Source organism: Rhagoletis pomonella, unplaced genomic scaffold (genome assembly GCF_013731165.1).
Source record: "Rhagoletis pomonella isolate Grant_MI unplaced genomic scaffold, Rhpom_1.0 Rhpom_scaffold_00003, whole genome shotgun sequence".
Classification (NCBI taxonomy): Eukaryota; Metazoa; Arthropoda; class Insecta; order Diptera; family Tephritidae; genus Rhagoletis; species Rhagoletis pomonella.
This window is the reverse complement of record NW_023458557.1, coordinates 33816203-33838793: the sequence shown is the minus strand read 5'-3', so window position 1 is coordinate 33838793 and position 22591 is coordinate 33816203. Positions and strand designations below refer to the sequence as shown.

General features: G+C 36.9%; 3 protein-coding genes across 4 annotated transcripts in view; 2 read left to right on the top strand and 1 right to left on the bottom strand.

Moving 5' to 3' along the window:
- Positions 1 to 22591, top strand: part of LOC118735158 (phosphoribosylformylglycinamidine synthase) — a gene marked incomplete at its 5' end in the record, with an annotated part of 350157 nt that overhangs the window by 137951 nt on the left and 189615 nt on the right. Inside the window, 1 exon segment of the mRNA XM_036464794.1 lies at positions 12809 to 13743. Coding sequence (XP_036320687.1) covers positions 12809 to 13743 — 935 coding nt within the window.
- Positions 14422 to 16980, top strand: LOC118735159 (putative nuclease HARBI1). Its single transcript, XM_036464795.1, has 6 exons — positions 14422 to 14677; positions 14738 to 14935; positions 14994 to 15325; positions 15421 to 15719; positions 16057 to 16193; positions 16297 to 16980. Exons 4-6 carry the CDS (start codon positions 15441 to 15443, stop codon positions 16934 to 16936), a joined length of 1056 nt encoding a protein of 351 aa, XP_036320688.1. The 5' UTR covers positions 14422 to 14677; positions 14738 to 14935; positions 14994 to 15325; positions 15421 to 15440; the 3' UTR covers positions 16937 to 16980.
- LOC118735162 lies at positions 16988 to 19702 on the bottom strand. 2 transcript variants are annotated; one of them, XM_036464797.1, is made up of 6 exons: positions 18989 to 19702; positions 18230 to 18388; positions 17527 to 17629; positions 17392 to 17475; positions 17170 to 17315; positions 16988 to 17108 (listed from the first exon to the last, which is right to left on the bottom strand). In XM_036464797.1, exons 2-6 carry the CDS (start codon positions 18350 to 18352, stop codon positions 16989 to 16991), a joined length of 576 nt encoding a protein of 191 aa, XP_036320690.1. In that variant the 5' UTR covers positions 18353 to 18388; positions 18989 to 19702; the 3' UTR covers position 16988. The 2 variants fall into 2 exon arrangements, with proteins under 2 accessions (XP_036320690.1, XP_036320691.1); XM_036464798.1 differs by having other exon boundaries at positions 18230 to 19702.

Genomic DNA, 22591 nt, shown 5'->3' with positions numbered 1-22591 from the left:
TTTCTTGGATACGCCTGGAGGAACTAGGAAAACATTCCTTATCAGATTGATTCGGGGGACGGTTTGTTCAAAAAATTACATAAGCTTAGCTAGGGCTCCGCCTGGAATTTCTGCGACATTGTTATTAGGTGAAAGAATTACTAATTCAGCAATCATACGTGCAATATTTCCAGAAGATCCGGTATGGAAAAAGTAATACGAAAATTTAAACTCATTGTTTGGGATGAGTGTACAATTGCACACAAAAAATTGCTTGAGGTTTTTGATCGATTCTCGCGAGATTTGCATGGATTTTGCGAGATTGCATTGATGTTGCTCTCAGGAGATTTAACGCAAACATTGCCTGTAATTTCCCGATTAACACTAGCGGGCGCGATAAATGCTTGCCTGAAATAGTCTACATCGTGGCAAAGGTGGAGGATTCCCATGATTCCGACCGATACACAATTTCAATTTAAAAGATTGCAATTCCCAATTCCATTGGCATTCGGAATCGCAATCAATAATGCCCAAGGTCAACCTTTGGAAAAGTGTGGTTTAGATTTAGATGCGGATTGCTTCTCAGATGTTGCATGTTCCCGTGTCGGCAAACCAGATATCCTTGATATCTATGCAGAGAATGGCAAAACGACAAATTACTTATGTATTACAAAATCAAACTTATATGCGACGTATGCTTTGTTTTGTTAATCATTTATCATCTATGTAACAGGAATATGCCACAGCAAAGCGTGGCAGGGTACAGCTAGTATGACATAAAATATCGTTATTTCAATATAACAAAATAATAATTTACATACAATTTTCCTTTTTGTACTTTTTGATTCGCGCGTACGAACGGCCGTTTGCGATCGAATGAGAATGATTAACGATTACACTATTTGGAGTACGTTCACGGAACGGATAATAGCAAATTACGATAGCAGGGATACGATCACGTATCGTGTAATACCGAATAAATAAAGTTCATGAAGTTGATTTAGTAAATCCTTTATTTTAAAAATGAGATCTTGTTATAATATAGTTTTTAAAACCAAAAACGAATATAATACCTTCAGAGGGTAATAAAAAATAACAAAAATCACTTATATAATAGTGATGTACAAATAATTTTCTTTAAAAATACGCATACTTTTTAAAAATATTTGTTTCAACACATTTTGCAATAGGACTGCGCAATTATTAAATTTATTATAACTCATATTAATTGATTAATCGCACAATGTGCTTTTAAGAACTCGGCGTTAAAAATTAAATAAAAACCTATAATAAAGCGAGGTCAGCTATTTCCACAATTTCTACAAAATCACCTATACTGTCTGAATTATTTACATTTCTGTTGTTGTCATATATTGAGTTATTCAACCTTGATAACATACTGTTTGATATTGGAAACGTTTTGCAGCAGAAACTATTAGCCTTCATATAACACTTTGTTCGAACTATTGAATTAATTAAGGCTTTCCAACCTCATGCTATTTCGAATCTTAGTTTTTGTTGAATTCATTACGGAAAAGACGCGCTCAACAAAGCATGTTAGTGCGGCAAGGATGATAGTATGAATCTACTTATATTTCCAAACATTTTATTGCCTGTTGCGGTTTTCACTCCGTAAGCAATTATCCCAAATTCTTCAGAGTCGGATAGAATGGTTGCGAAAAAAGTTATTCAATGGGAAAGTTAAAAGATTTAAATATTCAGTTTCCGCTCCTTTTCTTTTCTTCAAAGTCAAATAGTGAATTGGCAGGTCCCTGAAACTCGCCCTCTTGTGATTCACACACTTTTCTGGTGACAAAATCAAAGCTTTTTTAAAAGTATTTAATTGACTAGGTAATCGTTTAAAAACCTCTTCAATTAGGGTGATTAAACATTTTTGACAGTATTTTAATATGCTTCTTAAGTCAAGTTTATCACGCAATTCATTAGCTTTTTTATATTTTTATAATTGGAAAAAATTTATTTGACGTCCTTTTTATATATTGAAGTATGAAGTGTTTTAATATTAAAAATTTATTAAGTGTCAGGCGAGGCATTCAGGTTGCATTAGTGCAAAGAAGTAATTTGGAGGAGCGGCGCCGGTTGATGCGTAGTGGAGTCGGCACCGGATTTGGAAACCATATTACCAAGGCGCACCTCTGCGGTTGGAACACCCACCGACCGCCGATAATTATCACCTTTTTGTGTGTCTGTGTTGTTCAAAAGTTATTGTTGTCGGAAGGCTTCCTCAGATTGTATTTCCCTAACCCATCCTTTTTAGCATCATGTACCCTGAGCCCAGTCATTTCGGTGGGTTAAAGTTACCCCCGGAAGCAAGGGCGGTAGTGCGAGGGGGTTCGTAAACTTTGGGTTGGACCTCACCTCGGGTGCGCCCCAAAAAAAACAAGGTTTTGTTATATTTTCAAATGTTGCGTTTTATCTGTTTTTGGCTTTGTGTATTTCGGCCCACCCTACATACAATCCACAAGAAAGGCGATCCCGCCATACCCGCCAACTACCGCGGGATCAGCCTTCTAAGCATAGGTTACAAGGTTTTATCCAGCGTATTGTGTAAAAGACTGCAACCCACCGTCAACGAACTAATTGGGCCTTATCAGGGTGGCTTTAGACCTGCAAAAGCCACCATAGACCAGGTATTTACAATACGCCAAATCTTGAGAAAGACCCGCGAGAATACGATCTACACACACCACCTATTTGTCGATTTCAAAGCTGCTTTCGACAGCACGAAAAGAAGTTGTTCTGCCCTCCCGGGAATAGATAGAGAAGCAAAGCGAATGGGTCTGGTGGTGAACTAGGACAAAGCGAAGTATCTCCTGCCATTAAACAAACAGTCAGAGCACACGCGTCTTGGCACCCACGTCACTGTTGACAGTTACAAGTCTGAAAAAGTAGACGACTTCGTTTATTTGAGAACCAGCATTAACTCCAATAATAATGTAAGCCTTGAAATCCAACGGAGAATCAGTCTTGGCAACAAGTGCTACTTTAGACTGAGTAGGCAATTGAGAAGTAAATACCTCTCTCGTCGTACAAAAATCACACTCTATAAGTCACTCATCATGCCTGTGCTGGTGTATGGCACGGAGGCATGGACAATGAAGACATCTGATGAAGCGGATCTTGGAGTTTTCAAGAGAAAGATTCTGGAAAAGATTTACGGGCCTTTACACGTTGGAGATGGCCAGTACCGCAGATGATTTAACGATGAGCTGTATGAGCTTTACAATGATATAGACATAGTGCAGCGAAATAAAATTCAGCGGCTCCGCTGGCTTGGCCATGTCATTCGAATGCACATAAACGTTCTGGCTCTGAAAGTATTCAACGCGGGTCGCGATGCTGGTAACAGAGGGAAAGGGAGAACTTGGCTGCACTTGGCATTTCCAATTGGCGTCAGTTGGCACAAAAGACTGGCGTGCTGTTTTGGACTCGGCCAAAATCGCTTAGGCGGTTACAGCGCCAATAAACAAGAAGAGGAAGTACAATAAAAACAAATTATATTATTATTATTACGTCGGGAATGTCAAATTCCATTTCCTTTGTCGTCAAATAAGTGAAAACACTTTGTCAAGTGGGATTTGTCTATTGCTTTCGATCAGGATAGGTCTTTAGCCATGTACATGCGCTGCTAAATCGGATATCTGTTTGTTTTTGGCCCATTTTTTCATAATTAGGTATCACCAGCCCTAAAAAGGATCCGGACCATAAAAGCGCGTTTGTGCTCCATGCTTTGCGAGACAGTCAGCCCTTTCGTTGCCTTCAAATCCTTCATGTCCCGGAACCCATTACAGAGTTATGCTATTGTGGGCTCCCAGATGGTTCAAAAGAGTTTTTCACAACTGTCCACAAACCTTGATTTCGTTTTAAAAGAGTCCAAGACCTTTAACGTTACCTGACTATCCGACATAATATTTATTTTGGTCCCATTTGTCCTTCTACCAAGACATTTGCGAGAACAGACTTCGATTGCGAAGACTTCCGCCAGGAATAAGGTTGGATATGGGCAAATTGACAGAGTTTTCTGGAATCTTGGTCCAAGCTGCCTGTTGCAGTACTCCAGCCATCTCGATCCATCGGTATACAGCACTTGGGAACCTTCGTCAATCAGAAATCCTCCAAAGACGGACTTAGTGCTCTTCACTAGGAAGCACAAGATACCCGACCTCGATACTATAACTCTAGAGGGAAAAACCCTTGAAGTAAAGGAAGAGACCAAATATCTAGGTCTCATACTAGATAGGAAACTAAAATGGGGCCCGAATATTGCAGATAGAGTGCGCAAAGCAACAGTAGCACCTTACTCTTGCGGCAGGTCAATAGAAAAAAGATGGGGAATGGAACCCAAAATAATACACTGGCTATACACAGCGGTATTTTGGCCAATTCTCTACCTCGACATAGTGGTATGGTGGGACACCCTCTTGGAAAGGGGTAAACTTTAAAAATATGGATAAGGTCCAAAGGCTCGCGTCTACACTCATAACTGGTGCAATGAGAACAACACCATCCAAGGCACTGTATGCCCTACTGAACTTTCTTTTGGTAGATCTACATGCCAAACAAGTCGCAAGCGTTGCGGCAATTCGTATGAATAGTCTAAATAAGTGGTCAAACACCAGTTATGGTCATAGTAGAAGCATTGCGGCAATTCGTATGAATACTCTAAATAAGTGGTCAAACACCAGTTATGGTCATAGTAGAAACTAACGGAGTTTTCGGAGCTTCCGGTTCGGTGGACTACGCCCTTCCGCACTCTGATCCCACTACAGCGTCTACGACCCTCCTACCCTCAAGGGACGAGTGGAAACGAGATGATCTAAGGAGTGGTGAGTCCATCCATGTATACACAGATGGCTCAAAGCTTGAGGGAAGGTTTCGTGGGGGTGTATACTCCGAACACCTGGGAATCTCCCATAGCTTTCGTCTTCCGGACCACTGTAGCGTCTTTCGGGCGGAACTGATGGCAATCGACCGAGCCATAAAACTGGTTAAGTGTGATATGATATCCCAAGCTGATATCTACATCTTCACTGACAGCCAGGCGGATTTCAAATTCCCTTGCGAAGCAGGCGACAACCTCCATGATAGTAATGAAATGCCGCACATCTCTTATCGAGATGGCTGAGGCATTTCACCCAAAGGTGATATGGGTTCCGGGACACTGCGACACAGGCCGATGAACTGGGAGACTTGGCACCAAACTCCCTAATGAGGATATAAACGATGAAATAGGAATACCCTTACAAACTTGCAAGCTATTTATCTCCGCGAGGCTCATTAAAGTAGCGAACAGCAGATGGCATGACGAAATCACCCGTTCCCAGGATAGTCGGGTCTACGTAACCGGAACGACCCAAATTTATATTTGGCCAAGGACTGTCACTCCAGCAACACTCCCCAAAAACTCTTCGGGGAACTTGTATGCTGCTACAACAACAAAAACGAAATCACCTGTAAAACTGCCAAGAAACTATGGCCAACACTCAGCGCTAAACGCTCGGTCCTACTTCTGAGCGTAAAATAAGTAGAATATCAGTTTGTTAGTATCTGTTATAACAGGACACTGCCTAATTGGCAGGCATGCCTATCGACTAGGCGTACGGCTACATGACTTCTGTAGAAGTTGTCAATATGATGAAGAGGAGGAAACGATTCTGTACCTTCTCCACACTGGGTAGACAATTCTTGAATAACGTGGAGGACCTTAGATGCGTCGAAATCAAGGATCTTCTAAAATTCCTGCGAAGCTCAAAATGATTTTAGGAGGGATTGGGAGCTACTGACACCACATGCGGTACCACAATGAGCCCTGAGCCTAAGTGTGTGTTACTGGCAAACGCGACAACCTACCTACCTTCGTCAATCATATTTACTATCGCTTCACACCAGTCCCTTTCACGAATTCTGACCTTGCAGATCTCAACTTTTGATGCTGGTCGTATTCGGTAGCCTTAAAGCGCTCTAGCAGGCCTTTTTTCAATCAGTCGGTGCAGATTGCTTAAGGTTACACTCGCGTTTATCTGCCAGTGTCGCATATGTAAAAACGGGTTTTGCTTCCGTATTGAAATACGTTAGTTGTGGTGATATTCCTCTAGTATTACCATGAGGTCTCTGACAGGCCTTGTTGGTAACATTCGAGAGATGTGAGTTCTGATTGAGCCTTTTGTCCAGAGTTACCCCTAGATACATCGCCTTCTTCTGATAACTCAATTTCTGTCAGGCATAATGGGGGACTTAGTGAGTTTATTGACATGCCCTTTTCAACGCACCAATCCTTGGCATATCCAACAATTGCTGCAAGAGTGTCATAATCCAAATAAAAAAAATAAATTAGTATCAGAAATGACCGCTATCTGTAATTCTATGTTGTGTAAACATTTCATAGCTTTACCGATTACCAGTAGCTTACTTGAACAAAATATGTATTCATTTTTACTATATGAGTATATGTAAATTCAAAACTTTAAAACTGTTTTTGTCGAGCTTTTGCGATATGCAGTTTATCACAACATTGTAGTTCAGTTACGGATGCCAGACGTACTGATTTTATCAGTACAGTACTGATTTTTCAACTTTTGTACTGATTTTATTAATTTCTTCAATCAGTACGCTAATGTCCTGATTTTTCAAAATTTGTACTGATTTGTACTGAATTTTCAATTCGAACAGAATATTTTATTGCTTAAACTGCACTGTGAAAAGGAATACAACAAAAATATCAACAGCTTTATGGGCATTTCGCTGGGTAGTTACGTACCAGTTGCGATAATGTAATGGAGCTTAAATTATCTAAAAAGAAGGCTGACTTTTTTTGATAACAACAAATTTGAATATTCGAATGGCTTTTGCCTGTAACTTAAGCTGCCTTTATATGCGGCGATTTTTAGGGAGGCGATAATCGCCTGCAAAAGTTGACTTTCTGTCTACTTTGAGGCAAGCGATTTTTGAGTCACCATTTACACGAGCAATGTTGAATCGCCAAAAAAATCGCCTCATGTAAATTCAGCTTTACAATTCTTTTTTCTCAATTTACTGACATTGTAAAAGAGTTTTGCATACAGGACATAGAGTTAGAAACTCTTTTTAGAAAATTCCTAGTCTTTCCGTGAGGAAATATAGACGAAGTCCTAAAAAAGTGGTACTTTTCCACAGTTTGAAAAAATATGTAATTTGGTTTTTTTTTTTACAATACCACACTCATACGAAGCAAATGAGAGGATCTTAAGTATAAGGTTTGCTTCCTTGCGCAAAGAGAGCAACCGGCTTCTAATTAAAATTTTTGAAACTGAACTTCAAATTAAAAGTAACTTAAAAAAAATTTATAGAATTCTTTGACTATTTAACTGAAAATGGAAATGATCGCATTATTGCTATTCAAAAATATGATAAATATAAAATAATTTATTGGCTCTTGTGAACAATGATGTTTACTCTCATGTTAAAATGAATAACTTTTTTATTTTTTTATGAACTATATTTTAATTATATACCAAAATATTGTTAAAAATAAGTACACTGGCGTTTTAAAGTATTATCTGTTACTTACATTCATAATTTCGCTTTGAATAAAAGTGTACTGAAAAGTACTGATTTTTTAGCATGAAAAAGTCTAACGTACTGATTTCCCGCATAAAAAATCTGGCAACCCTAAGTTCAGTTCAATTTAAATTAACTTGCAGACACAAAAAGTATATCGACAACTGAGTGGAAGGTCGACCCATCACGGCAGCCAGTTCGAAAACGCCCCATCGCATAAAACTTTTTAAGAACGCCATACTTTCATAAGTTGATTGAAGAACGCCCTATTTCAGAAAACACCCTCTCTCATAATTGGTCGAAGAACGCTCTACCGCATTTGAAAATGTGCAGAGATGGGGCGTTTTTGAACCGAATTCTGAGATAGGTCATTCCTCAATCAAATTCTGAGAAAGGGCGTTCTTCAACCAAATTCTGAAATAGAACGTTCTTGAAAAGTTTTCTCAGATAGGTCATTCTTCAATCAAATTCTGAGATAGGTCATTCTGCAACCAAATTCTGAAATAGGGCGTTCTTGAAAAGTTTTCTGAGATGGGCATTTTCAACTGGCTGCCGAGATAGGTCGATCTTCCACTCAGGTGTCGATATATGGATGTTCATATTGTATATACGTGACCCATTTTTTTATTAATACGGCGCTTTCTGCGTGACGGCAAGAGTGCATGCATACATATAATTACAAGTGGATAAAGTATTATCAAGATAAAACTTACGTCAAAATATATCGTAACCAGAACTTCATTTATAGAAACAAAAGTCCTGTGAGTTTAAAAAGCGCCAAACACTGCGCGCCATATTTGAATGCGTCTCGAAAAAACGCTAAATTTCCTTAGAGGATATTGACTATGTGATAAAAACCTAAGCCCCCCGCCCCTCACTCGGACCAAGCGTGGTTGTTTGAAAAACCGTCTAGTTTTGGAAAAGCCCATCCCTGGATTTTCGGGATGTCGTTATCACAATCCCGGGATCCCGGGATTAGTCCCGCGATTTAGATATCCGTTACTTTTCAACAACTTAAATCGAAAAAATCCTAGTATAAAATAAATAGTAAATAAATGGGTTTGACACCTACTTTTTTATCTTAAGGGACGTTTTTATTTTATTCTCTCTGACATCAGGATTTATTTTAAATGACCTTGTAATTTCAAAGATATGATTAATTCCAAACTTATTTAAAAAATTCAATGAAATGTGGAATAAAACAAGTAAGAGCAGGGCTGTCTTCGGATATGCCGTAAAGGCTGATTCACATACAACTTTCTTCGCTCTGCTTGATAGTTCTTTGCTTTGACATATAAGATCGATGTAGGCACATGCATGAGTATGCTCACATAAAAAACGTTTGAAGAAAAGCAAAGCAAAACGAAGCAAAATCTTGGGCAACTCTCAACTTTTGCCCGCTTTGGCAATCAGCTGTCTACATGTATCTTTTCTCGTGCGCTTGGAGTTGCATTTAATGACAAAAATAGGGTAAGTAGGAATTTTTATTGCTATTATTAATGCATATTATTATATTGCTATCTATTTTACCGATAAAAAATATGGAGGAAAAGGAGAACGCAAAAGCTGTCAAAGCGTTTATTGTAGCATACCTTCCGCGTTTCACGCTTTGTTGTCAAAGTTTGAACTGTCAAGCAAAGCGAGGAAAGTTGTATGTGAATGGCCCTTAAGCTTCTTACCTTTCATGAACATCCGAAAATTTTACTTTAACAGCCTACTGCATTTGAAATTACATAGTTGTTTGGGAGCTAAACAAAATTTTTATATCCACAGTATACATAGATGTACTTATATATAAAAAAAAGCATATCTAAAAAAACAGTGGTATGGAAGATATACCTTATAAACAGGGCCGAAAACTTTAAGCTTTTGCTTGGAATTGCTTATTTTGCTTATTCAGGGTTTCCAACCTTTATATTAACGATCATGCTTATTTTGCTTATTTCAATATATAAAGCCAAATACGGACCTCTTAGAAAACGGTCAAGAAATAAATTGCTATTATTTCGTGTGTGTGAATAGTAGTGTCCTAGGAGTTTTGACATCTGATATTTTACAGCCTGTTGTCTGACTTGTTCCTTCCGAAATAATGGAACTGGCATATATTTTTGTTGAAAACAAGGGTGCCAATAAAATTTTCAACTTATTCGTTGAACTAAAGAAATATTTAGAAATAATAACACAAAAATAAATTCGGTTTTATTAACCCGTAACATCAATTGCATTTCTGATCGGATACAAAAATTTTAAATCAATGGTTTGTCTGTACGGGTAAGCACAAGAGTATATTAAATTTGTTCGCATAACCGTTGTTTGTAACAGCCAAAACGAATCGAGATAGATATGGACAAATGTATACATAAATGATCAGAATGAAAAGAGAAGTCGATTAAGCCATGTCTGTCTGTCCGTCCGTCCGTCCGTCTGTCCGTGGAAACGATAACTCGAGCAACAATTGAGATATCTCAACGAAATTTGGTATGTAGGTTGCCGTTTATTCGCGGTAGGTTGAAAATTATTCAAATCGGACTAAAATTACACCCGCTCCCCTTATAATGGTAAATTTCAGAAATATGAAAACTCCGATATTTCAGTAACTGAGGACGCCAATTTACTTCAAGTTAATAGTTACAACAATCTCCTAACAATAAATAAGATTGCTATAGACTTTTAGGCGTAACACCGCCCCCTTTATAACTACAAACGTGTACCACGGTAACCACTTCATCGGTTTCTACCTAACTAGGCTCATTTATATCATTAAGCCTAACTCTGGATATTATCGAAAACGTTTGAAATCGGGTAAACACCCCAACTTATCATGCAAAGGTAGTTCAGAGGAAGTTGAAACGACGATATTTGATACCTGCGCCGGGTATATAAAGTTCGGTTTCGCCCGAACTTATACTTCTTTACTTGTTCTTGCTTATTTTCTTCGGCACCAATCTAAATGATTTTTACTGTTGTCTGTGATCGGTATGTAAAGGGGTTACACAATTTAATGCGCTTAGCTGCCTAAATAAAGGAGTTATATCGCACAATCTTGTATTTGAACAAACTTATACAGTACCGATGTTGACGATTTTCTCAGTAGCGTGTGTATTATAATTTAGAAAATAGCACACGAAATTTCTCGGTTTTCGCTGTCCAATTAAAGGAGTTTTAAAGTAAAACCATATCTGAGCAACCAGTTGTATGGAGGCTATAGGTTATAGTGACCCGATATTTGTAATTTTCACTGTAAGTATTGTATTGATAATGGGTGAAAGCAGTGCGAAATTTCATAATCCAAGCTGCATAAATGGAGGAGTTATAATAAAAGACCTCATATCCGAACAATCAGTTGTATGGGAGCTATAGGTTATAGTGACCGGAACTTTGTCATTTTCACTGTGTCTATAATGGGTGGAAATAGTACAAAATTTCATGTTCCTAGCTGCATAAATGGAGGAGTTATAATGAAAAATCTCATATCTGAAGAACCAGTTGTATGGGAGCTATATGTTATAGTGGTCCGATTTGTCTGGTTCCAACAAATGATTAATATATTATAAAAATACACCCACAAACGGGCAGACGGACATGGCTCAATCGACTCAGCTCGACGTTCTGGCCAAATAAGTGTACATTTCTTATTCTGGTACTTACAACCATCGTACCAAATTTGTAATACCATTTCATGCTCATGAAAGGTATAAATATGGGTACCAAATGAAAGAGAAAATTTCTTTAGAATTAAAAAAAAATAAAATTTTTGCATACACAAGGAAGAACAAGTAATTTTTTAAGCTGATAAAGTTAAAAGGACGAAATTCGAGGATGTTATCGTTTATATAAGTGCTTAACATATAATTTCTTCAAAAACAAGTATTGCGAAATTTCAAGGATACAATTTTAAAAGGACATTTTCAATACTTATTACTCCACAAAAAAGGTGAACCTGATTGAATTCTAGAGAATTTCTTCTTTAATTTGATACCCATACTTCTTCTCTAAGCACATTTCACTGAATTTTTTAAATCATTTTTGTATTACTGACGTAAGAGTAAGAAACTAAAAACGCAATTTTACTATATTTGGCCCATGGTTTCGCAAATATTTTGATTTTTGTGTGTAAAATTTAATATCGCACGGTGTTATATTTATAGACATTTATAAAAAAATATTAATTATTAAATAAAGAAAGAAATATAGCCAATACTGGTCAAGAAAAGGACCCTGCAAGAACAGTGACCATCATTTGACAAATCATTTGACTGGCAAGGCTGATAGAGATTTCTGTCACTGGCTACCTACAAGTTTCTATCACATTCTAAAGGGCAGTGTGAAAAATCTGATGTAAACATTTGTGTACATATGATCTTCCGTCTTCCTCCAACTTATGGCTTTATATATTGGTCTCTTTTTAACCAACGCAAAATTTGCAAATGTGTTAGTAAGATAAATGAGAATGTGTTAGTTTCCATCACACAATTCTTGTAGGGGAGTTTTTATTATTGCCATCAGTGCAAATTACAAATCCCGGTATTATTTGCCAAGAATCCCGGGATTTTCGGCACCTAAAAAGGCCGGGATCCCGGGATTACTAGCCCTAGCGACAACACTGGTTATAGTCAACATCGTTAATGCAAAGCTAATTCGTGGCAATTTTTAATCGAAACTACCCTATCCCTTTGAAGAAAAAAGCCAACTTTCATAAAATCCGTTCCCTGGCTATGGCTCACTCAAATAAAAATATATTAAACGTTTATAAATTTTATGACATTAAGGCAATGTGTCTAGTTATGACACATTAGTTGCGTTCCAGATGCTCACGATATTCACGCAGCTTTTTTTTTATACAAGAAAAGCGTTCCGGGTGCCAAAAAACCTGTAAGTCAAAGCACTTTTGTGAGAGTAACTTGCGCTCTCTCTCCAGTCAGAAGTTGCAGGTTTTAGTCCGAAGTTTTTCTTCCTGCAAGTGCATGAAAAGTGTCAAACGATAGGCAGGGTTGCATTTGTAAACAAAAACACAACGCGGTGAAAGCAATGAACCTTAAATGTGTTAAAAAATGGAAGTATTTATTTACAGAAAAAGGGGTTTTTAGCGTTCCATATCTTTTACTGTGTTGCTCTCGCTCCTCTCTTTCAAGAGAGTAATTTTGTGATTTGACAGTTTTACAGGTTTTTACACGAAGTTATCTGGAACGCAACTACATATTGTAAATCGCACAAATATGTACATACTTATGTTATGGTATCTAAATCATTAAAACATCTGTCTTTTTCATAGATTTGTGAAAATATTTCTGCATTAGAACTGGAGATATGCTATCATGTAGAATCAACTACTCCAATTGGAATCGATACACAGCAAGAATTTCTGCTGCGGTGGTTACTAAAAGAGGCACAATGCGACGTATCTTCATTAAAGAATAAAAGCTCATTCATTAGCCAATCCCATTCCTGTCTGATCGAGATAGGTCCACGTTTTAATTTTTCCACTGCTTTCTCAACAAATTGCGTTAATATATGTCAAAATGTTGGCTTGAATCATGTGAATCGAATAGAGTCGTCTACTCGTTATTTTATTGGCCTAAATTCAATTACATCACTTACAGAAAAAATGAAGTCAGAAATCATTGATTTACTCGCTGATCGTATGACCGAATGTGAATATACCAGCCAAAATTTACCGATAAATAGTTTTAATGAACATCTACCCAAAAGCCAATTGCCTTGGTATCACGTGCCTATTTTGTCTGATGGCCGTCATGCGCTGGAGAAGGTTAACTCGGAACTGGGACTAGCATTTACCGAATGGGATATAGACTACTACTTTCTCCTCTTTAAAGAAGTCTTAAAAAGAGATCCAACAACAGTAGAACTCTTCGATTGCGCTCAGAGTAATAGCGAGCATTCCCGTCATTGGTTTTTTCGTGGGAAGATGATCATCGATGGACAAGAACAACCTGACTCTTTAATTAAAATGATAATGAATACACAAGATCATACAAATACCAATAATACTATTAAATTCAGTGACAATAGTAGTGCCATTCGCGGTTTTTCTTACAAATCAATACGGCCGCAAAAATTTAATGAACCGAGTCGCGTCCAACTCACGGCAACAGAATCGGATTTAATTTTTACAGCGGAAACACATAATATGCCAACGGCAGTTGCGCCATTCAGTGGAGCTACGACCGGTACTGGTGGCAGATTAAGGTGAGTTATTATTAATAACTAGAGAAGATAAAAATATGCATTTGCATAAAAAGCATATTTTTGCCATTTTTGGATATAATAGCATATTTAAAGGTAAAGCGCATATTTTAACTATAAAGCATATTTTCGGCATATTTATTGTTAAAAGATTATTTAATCTTTTGTTAGTGTTTTTTAAACTTATATAAATGCATCCCTTACATACATTTTAATTTTAATATAAAAATTTGGCAGGATATAAAGTGCCATAATAAAGTGTATAATATTCATACAGTTGTCGCTTTATCGCATACACAAAATGTCTAAAGTCATGCACTTGTCAAATCTGCGCGCGCAGCTGTTCGCAAAATTTTTTGATTTCTTTGTTAAATAAAATGCCAATGGGCAATGAAAATTTCGGTGCACTCCTTACGAGAATAGTAAATGAGCACAACGACGAACTACGAAGCGACGGTAGTGTTTTGTATTGTAAAAGCTGTGATAGAAACCTAAACGCGTCTAGGACCTTTCAAGTAACACAACATTTTTCTACCGCGAATGCACAGAAAAATCTCCACATCCGTTTTCTATGAACTTGTGTAAAATGTTTTTAAAATCGAACATTCCTCATCTGGTTCAGTTTTTGCAAAATGATACAAATCAGATCATTCCATCTGAAAGTACGCTTCTTCAAAGGTATGTGCCATTGTTATATGGCGAATGCATGGAAATGATGCGCAAAAAGGCTCACAATAAAAATATTTGGATTTCCATTGACGAGACTACAGATACGGAACAACGACTGATAGCAAATTTTATATTTGGTATACTGGATGTGAACGACGTTGAGGAAAAAGATAAATCATATTTACTGAATGTTTGCGAAATAGATGCAGCAAAGCCACCAATATTGCAGCGTTCGTTAACAACTCCTTAATTATATTGTGGCCTGAAGGTTTGCTCCTTTTATTTATTTTAACACGTGTTTATATTGTAAGTCCTTTTTTCATTGCAGGAATTGAATACGAACACGCTCTGGTTGCAATAACCGATGCGGCGCCATATATGGTTGATGCAATGAGATCTTTGAAGACTTTGTTTTACAAGATGCTTCATGTAACATGTTTCGCGCATGGCCTTCACCGTGTTTGCGAATTTATTCGTAGCAAATACGAAGACGCTTATATCGTGCATAAAATCAATTTTCGTAAAGGTAAAATCCTTACATGTCAATGGTAATTTTTACAATAACGTCTGAACATCTTTCTAAGGTACCATCTCGCCGAAAGAAATTTAAAACAACGTATCCTCAACTACCATTGCCACCAATCAACAATACGTTGGGGCACTTGGCTGAAGGCAGCCGAATATTACAACGAGAACTTTTTTGAAATAAAATCCTTGGTAGAGAGCTTGAGTGATGCAGACAGCGAATCGATTCGCATCGCTAAAAATTTGCTTGCAAACGATACATTTGTTAGTGACTAACAGCCGCACTCAGAGTCGTTTAATGATTACTTAAGGTGTCCCTCAGTAACGATTTGAAAAAATTCCCTCTCAGAGTCAGCTAATGTTTCATTAACGGCATTTAATGAACATTAAAGTTGAGTAAAGAAAAACCTTCACTTAACTTTTTAACGAGAGATTTTGACAATCTTTTGTTTATTATTTTATTATTTTCGTTTGAATTTGTATTAGATTTTTAAAATAGTGGAAAAATGTCCGATCTAGAAGACTTCATGGACTTTGCGGATTATGTAAGAAGGCACAGGGAAGTGGGATTGAGGCGCTATCTTCGAGATTATTCTGATCCTTTCACGAAGTACTCAAATCGGGAATTCCATGCACGATATAGATTTACGCCTGAAACTATTAAGAATGTTATTTTGCCTTTGGTGTCTTCTGAGTTGGATAAGCCAACCAGAAGAGGATTACCATTTCACCCGGAAATAATGTTATTGGTAACACTTCGATATTATGCCACTGGCAGTTTTCAGGTTGGTATTGATACAATTATTTACGAGAAGATAACATTTGAATCTGTCTCCATATTATATGTATTATTTTCCAAGGATGGATGTATGCATATAACTATTTCAAGAAGCAGCTGAAACTATATACATATGTACATATACATACATATATTCTTAGCATATCATATATATATAAATTAAAAAAATTAATTAAATTATATAAATTATTATTTATCTTGGAACTTCGACGTTCTTTAATAAGTTATACCAACATACATATGGAAATAAACGTGTGAATTTCCAATGCCTCAACTTTTGGATCTAATGAACGATAACATATGACTATCCATTTCAATTACAGAAACTGGATGGAGATGTGATGAACATATGTCAACAGTCAGTTTCACGAATAATTTTTCAAGTCTCTACTTCAATAGCGCGAAAAACCAAAGACCTCGTTAAATTTCCATCTACTGCAGAAGAATTTAATAGAGTAAAGTAGGGCCATATTTTGTATTCTGAATTTCGTTAATACATAATAAGTATTTTTACATACTATGTATAAAAATGCTTAATTATTGTTGCACATTTTTATTTGTAGGCAACAGTTTTATGAATTGGCTCATTTTCCTGGAGTAATTGCGTGCGTAGATTGCACACATATTAAAATAAGAAGCCCAGGAGGATTATCTGCTGAGGTATACAGAAATAGGAAAGGGTGGTTCTCTATCAATGTACAAGCAGTCACTGGTCCAAACTTGGAATTTTTTGATTTAGTAGTTCGTTGGCCTGGGAGTACGCACGATAGCTTTATATATAACAGCAGTTCGGTTAAGCAAAGATTCAATAGCGGGGAATTAAAAGGAATACTCTTAGGTGACAGTGGATATGCTGTCAGTAATTTGCTTTTAACTCCGTTTTTATCACCAAGCTCAACTCCACAAAAGGAGTACAATAAAAGCCACATTAAAACAAGAAACACTGTGGAAAGATGTTTTGGAGTTTGGAAGCGAAGATTCCCCTGCCTTCACGTTGGAATGGGTATTAAGCTGGAGACCGTTGTAGCTGTTATATGCGCATGTGCAGCATTGCATAACATTTCCATCTTAGTAGATGACTTGCTACCAGTCAGCTCTGATAACATCGAAACTTTTAATGTCGAAGCCTCACCAATCAATGAAAACTCCAACAGCAACGGTTTTATTGCGCGTCAATCTCTGGTAGACAGATTTTTTTCCTAAGATCTTTTGCTACAAATAAAAGTCTTTAGATGTTGAAATATTAACTATGTCTTTAATTTATTGAACGATTTTTTTTTGCCTCTTCAAAATCTATTTTAGCCTTTTGTAGTAATACTTGGTTTTTTTGCTCTTCCAACAAGGCTGCTCTTTTTTTTATTTGCTCAACTTCCAACTGTAAAAGAAAATATGCATATACAAATATTTAGCTTTACCAATGCATAGTTATTATATACCTGTGTTTTGACTAATTCAAGCTTAAGCTTCTCTCTCTTCTCTAGGTACCTTACCCGTAATGCTGCCTCCCGCCGAACGTAGTCGCTTGGTCTGCGTACTTGCTCCTTTTCCACTTTTTGTTGGTGGCCAGTTTCATTACTGTGTACTATGTAGTTAAAAAGCAGCGAAAAGAATTTTAGTATATCGTAGATGACTTCTTTCGTATTTTATAGGTACAGTACCTGCAACATTTGGTTCACCTTCATAATTTATGCTTATGGCTTTGAAGTTTACGTCGGATTCCTCATTTGCTTCCGTGATCATATCTAAAAAATGTTGGTTAAAAAGTGATTTGCCTTATATCTTAAAGGACATACCTAAAAACTCAATGGAGCTAGATTGGCTATTTTCCATGTTTAGCAAAATTGCCCCATCGCTGTCAAAGTTGTTGGAGATTTCGCAAATCATTGCGGGAGCAGCCTAATAATTAAATTTTATGACGACAAGACAGTATGAAGATAATAGTTAAGTCCCTAACAGCGCACTTATACGATATGAATGTATTTACATATCGATGGTCCTGTACAACAACGACACAATTCAAAATTCAAAAAAATATAAAAACTGTTACTACTGTTAAGTGACTCATGTATTTAATCCTTGTCGAATCCATGTCTCATCTTTTGTACTTACTTTAACAATTCTTACTGCTTACTTTAGTAAGGGATGGAAATGGATTAGACAAGGATTAGAGACAATAATCACTTAACAGTAGTAACAGTTTTTATTTTTCGAATTTTAATTTGTGTCGTTATTGCACAGGACCATCGATATGTAAACGTTTTTTTTTTGTATGTACTCGTAAGTAAAGTAGCATTTACATATATGTATATCGTTACTTTAATATAGAAAGGCTCTATTTCACATAATGCTCAAAATCAATCAATAGGTGAATTTAGGATTTTTAGCTAGTTACGATTTTTTTTTTGTATTTCAGCGACGATGAGAGATAGGGCCTTTCTATATTAAGATAACGATAAGCAAATAAATATCGTGTAAGAGCGCTGTAAGGATACATACCTCTTCCACCATGTCCACTATTGCTTCTACTTGCCGTGATGTTGATGGCACCGGTGGCCCACCGCCCGTTCGAAATAAATTACCCCTTTCTACTGCCCGAGCCTTTCGTGCGACTGCCTTCATATTTTCCCACGCCCTCCTTAATGTAACCGTCTCACGCTGAAATAAACAATATGGAAACACGAAATACTAAAGGTGGCCTCAAGCAGATGCGATAATACCGGTGCGATACGATATCGTATTTTTTGCGATAACGATAAAAAGCAAACGCTCTCAAACAGGTGAGATACGACACACTGCGGTGCTATACCGCAGTGGTTTGTATTGATCGCATATCGTAAAATTTTTTACCGCATCTGTTTGACGCTACCTTAAGGCGTATAATAAATTGAATAAATGCATTAGGTCGGGTATTTTTTCGACATCGTTCCTAGCACATTCGTATTCTACATTAAATACCAAAGAAAAAATTCCATTATAGCTCCAAATTTTGAGCCCCCCAAAATTTTAAAATAACCTATCTTTAATTAATACTAAGTTAATGTCTACACTTAATATTAGCGGGAGTGTTATGAAGGTCATATTTTTAATACTTACTTATGTCTTAACGTAGCATTAATTGAAGATAGCTTTTTCAAGTTTGGCGGGCTCGAAATCCAGAGCTATGCTCTAATGGAATTTTTTCTTAGAAATTTATCTAGAATCCGAATCTGTTCCATTCGTTCCATACAACCCGCCTTAAAACGCATATAATTTTACCTTGTAGACATTCGAATTTGAATTGAACTCATTCGTAAGCAAATCCCAAGCTTCTTTCTTTCTCAAAATTGATTTTCCATCCGTATGCTTCGATTCTATAATAGGCCGCTTCTTTATTAGTTGCCCTAATATAGCCTTTTCATCGGCAGTGAAATTTAATACACGCTTTCGATTTACTTTTGCTTCTTCCTAAATTAAAACAAACATTTGTATACGTACATAGAAATTTCCTGGGTGAATTAAGAGCAGGTATTGCAGTTCTTGAATGTGGTAACATGGACAAGCTTTAGCTTTACTATAGTTTGTGCAAGAACCTTTTAACTTGTCGCTTCCAAGAAACAATTGCATTGTAGCTTGACTTGTAAAATCGCATTCCTAAAACGACTGTATTGCAGTTTTCAAATGTGTTTCGAAGAGTTATTACATACAATTCTTTGGGGATGTACAAAACCCACCACACTTCTGGTAGCCCTAACTGACCAGATCACATCTTCGAGTGTGAGCCACTCTCAAAATAGACAAAAACGCTTCTCATCATAATTGTGCTAGCTAATAATTGATTGCCTGCACTATTCTGGAGAGCGTTGCCCAATACTATCTCTCAGCACGGACTTTTCTTTGCAGGCTGGGTACTAAGTAGTGCAGCAATGGACATAAAAGTGGTCATAAATAAGCCGAGACACGTCCAGGACTTAATATAAACCATATTAATTCTAAAACACATACATTCATTCATATGTAAACTATGCATTGTTAAATTATTACAAAAGAAACTCGGAATCAATCACACAATACAAACAACCAAGTTTTTTCAATGGAGTCCGTACAGCACCAGGGATTTTTAAGAATTTCGCTAACCTCGCATCATTGGAGTTTATAAGGAAGCGCGATCTATACACACTTAACACTGGTGATCTGGTTAAAAATGAATGCAGCGAGTACAAATTAATAGGAGGAAGGCCTAAACTACGATCTTGCTTTACTTCTACACCGATACTTACCATTATAATATAATTATTATATTATGTATGCTTTCTTGCCTTGGTGATGATAGAAAAACAATGAAATACGTATTTCGTATGAAAGCACAATATAATCTAACTTCAAATATTTAATTTTTTGTCAATTTGAAGTGAGTGTTGCTAAAGAGGGAAGAAATTGACAAGCCCTTAAAGTTTTCATTAACCAATGAATCATTAAAAAATGACTCTGAGAGGAAACATTAATTAACAGATTTAACGATCATTAGTTAAGTGCCCGTTAGAGCTAATTTAATGAACGTTTCTGAGTGCGGCCGTTAGCCTTTATAAAATCAAATTTTGCTGTAATTCATCGCACCATAACCACGCTAGAGACCAAAGGATTATGTTTGAAAAGTTTCTTCAATTCTAGTAGGTAAAAGTTCAAATTTCAAGACGCTAGAAAATCGCATTGATTTTTAATAATTTTTTTGCTGATGGTACTATGCGTTTTCTCCCATACAAACGAAACCGTCGAGCATACTTTATATAAAAATAAAAATTAGTTTTATCTATTAGAATGGAAGGAGCTACAAAACTGCAAACCCCAAATTCTGAATAAAAAGTTTAAAATTTCCGGGTGCAAATGTTAAAGTTTGTTGAATTTTCATAATTTTTGTACGAAGCTTAAAATGTAGATTTATGTGGGGCTGGTTGGGTAAACTGCTAGACTTTTATTAAAAAAATATAAACATTAAATAAACAAAAGAAAAATAGCCAAAACTAGTCAAAATGTCACTTGACTTAATCAGCTGACCACAAGAGTATATATGGAAAATTCCATGTCAACTGAATTATGACTGCGATCAAAAATTGGTTTCTAAATTTTCATTTTCGTTTGTTAGGTTGACTTTGAATTGTCATATACATATGTACATATGTGCCTTTTTCAGTACCATTTACGAAAATTCTATATACGGGGACTCATTCAAGTGTTCCCATGTTGAGTTTTTAATATCCATAATGTTTTTCAAGCTAATTTTTTTATTGTTTTATAAAAATATTTTTCATGCTTTAACCAAAACTTATAAATCAATTTTTCAAGCTTAATACAAACTTTAGATAAATTCAACAAATTTACAAAAAACAAGTAAGAAAGTACAAGTTCGGGCGGAGCCGAACATTAAATACCCGGCGCAATTATTAAATATATGTTTCCACCTTTCCGAAAGCTACCGCTACACGATAAGCCGGGGTGTATACATTTTAAGTAAATTAGCGTCCTTAAATTTCGAAATATTGCAGTTTCAAGCATTTCTGAAATATACTGTTATATGAAAAGCGGTCGTAATTTTAGTCCGATTTCAATAATTTTCAACGCTTTGCTTTTATGTGGCAAGCACAATAACCATACCGAGTTTGGTTCAAATGGCTAGAACGGTTAGCGAGATACATATATGTGATCATAAGTGGGCGGTGCCACGCCCATTTTCCAAAATTGTATCATAAGCGTATTTCTTGGTAAAAAATTGTTGCAACCATCAATTTTGAATAAATTAGCTTTAATATTTACTGATTTATCGAGGATTTCGTATTTTTCTAAATTACCGTTATATGGGATGTGGGCGTGGTTATTGTCCGGTTATTGGCAGGACCAACAACTGTGCCAAGTTTGGAAGAAATTGGTGCAGCAGTTACCAAGATATACACATGTAACCATAAGTAGGCGTGGCTACGCCCATTTGCCAAAATTTTTTAATATTTTTATTTTTCGTCTAAAACTCATTGTAAATATCAATTTTGAGTGAATTATCTTCAGTAGTTACTAAAATATCGCACTTTTCGTATTTCTGAAAATTACCGTTATATGGGAGGTAGGCGTGGTTATTGTCCGATTTCGCTCATTTTCAATACCGTCCGTCCTATGCCCAAAAGAAGTCCACGTACCAAGTTTCGTTAAGATATCTCAATTTTTACTCGAGTTATCGTGTGCACAGACGGACGGACGGACGGACGGACAGACAGTCACCGCTTAATCGATTTCTCTTTTCATTCTGATCATTTATGTATACATTTGTCTATATCTATCTCGATTCGTTTTGCCTGTTACAAACAACCGTTATGTGAACAAAGTTATAATACCCTTGTACACAAGTGCGCTCGGGTATAAAAATCGAACTTTTGATTCTAAATCTTAAGAACATTTTTGGGTGTCCAGTTTTATGGCCCAAAAAACTATAGTATAATAAAGTGTAAGTTTCAAGGGGCCACAAATCGGGTTGATGTAGGAGAGTAGCGCTCTGATGTCGTCAATAAGTGGCGCGCTTCTCGCGCCGATGAGTATCGCTCCGGTGATGCCGGAGAGTAGCGCTCTAATCATGCCTTTGAGTGGTGCTCTGTTCGCGCCGATGAGTGGCGCTCTAGCGATGCTGGAGGGTTGCGCTCTGGTCGCGCCAGTAATGTCGCTCTCTGTTCACACCGATGACTGGCGCTCTGTTCGCGCCGATGATGTCGCTCCTTGTTAACGCAGATGAGTGGCTGTTGACGTCGCTCTGCTGACGCTGACCGCGGATGTCGTCCGTACGCGTTTTCACGAAGGGCTGAGAGCGAAGGGTTGCGCTCTGGTCGCGCCAGTAAAGTCGCT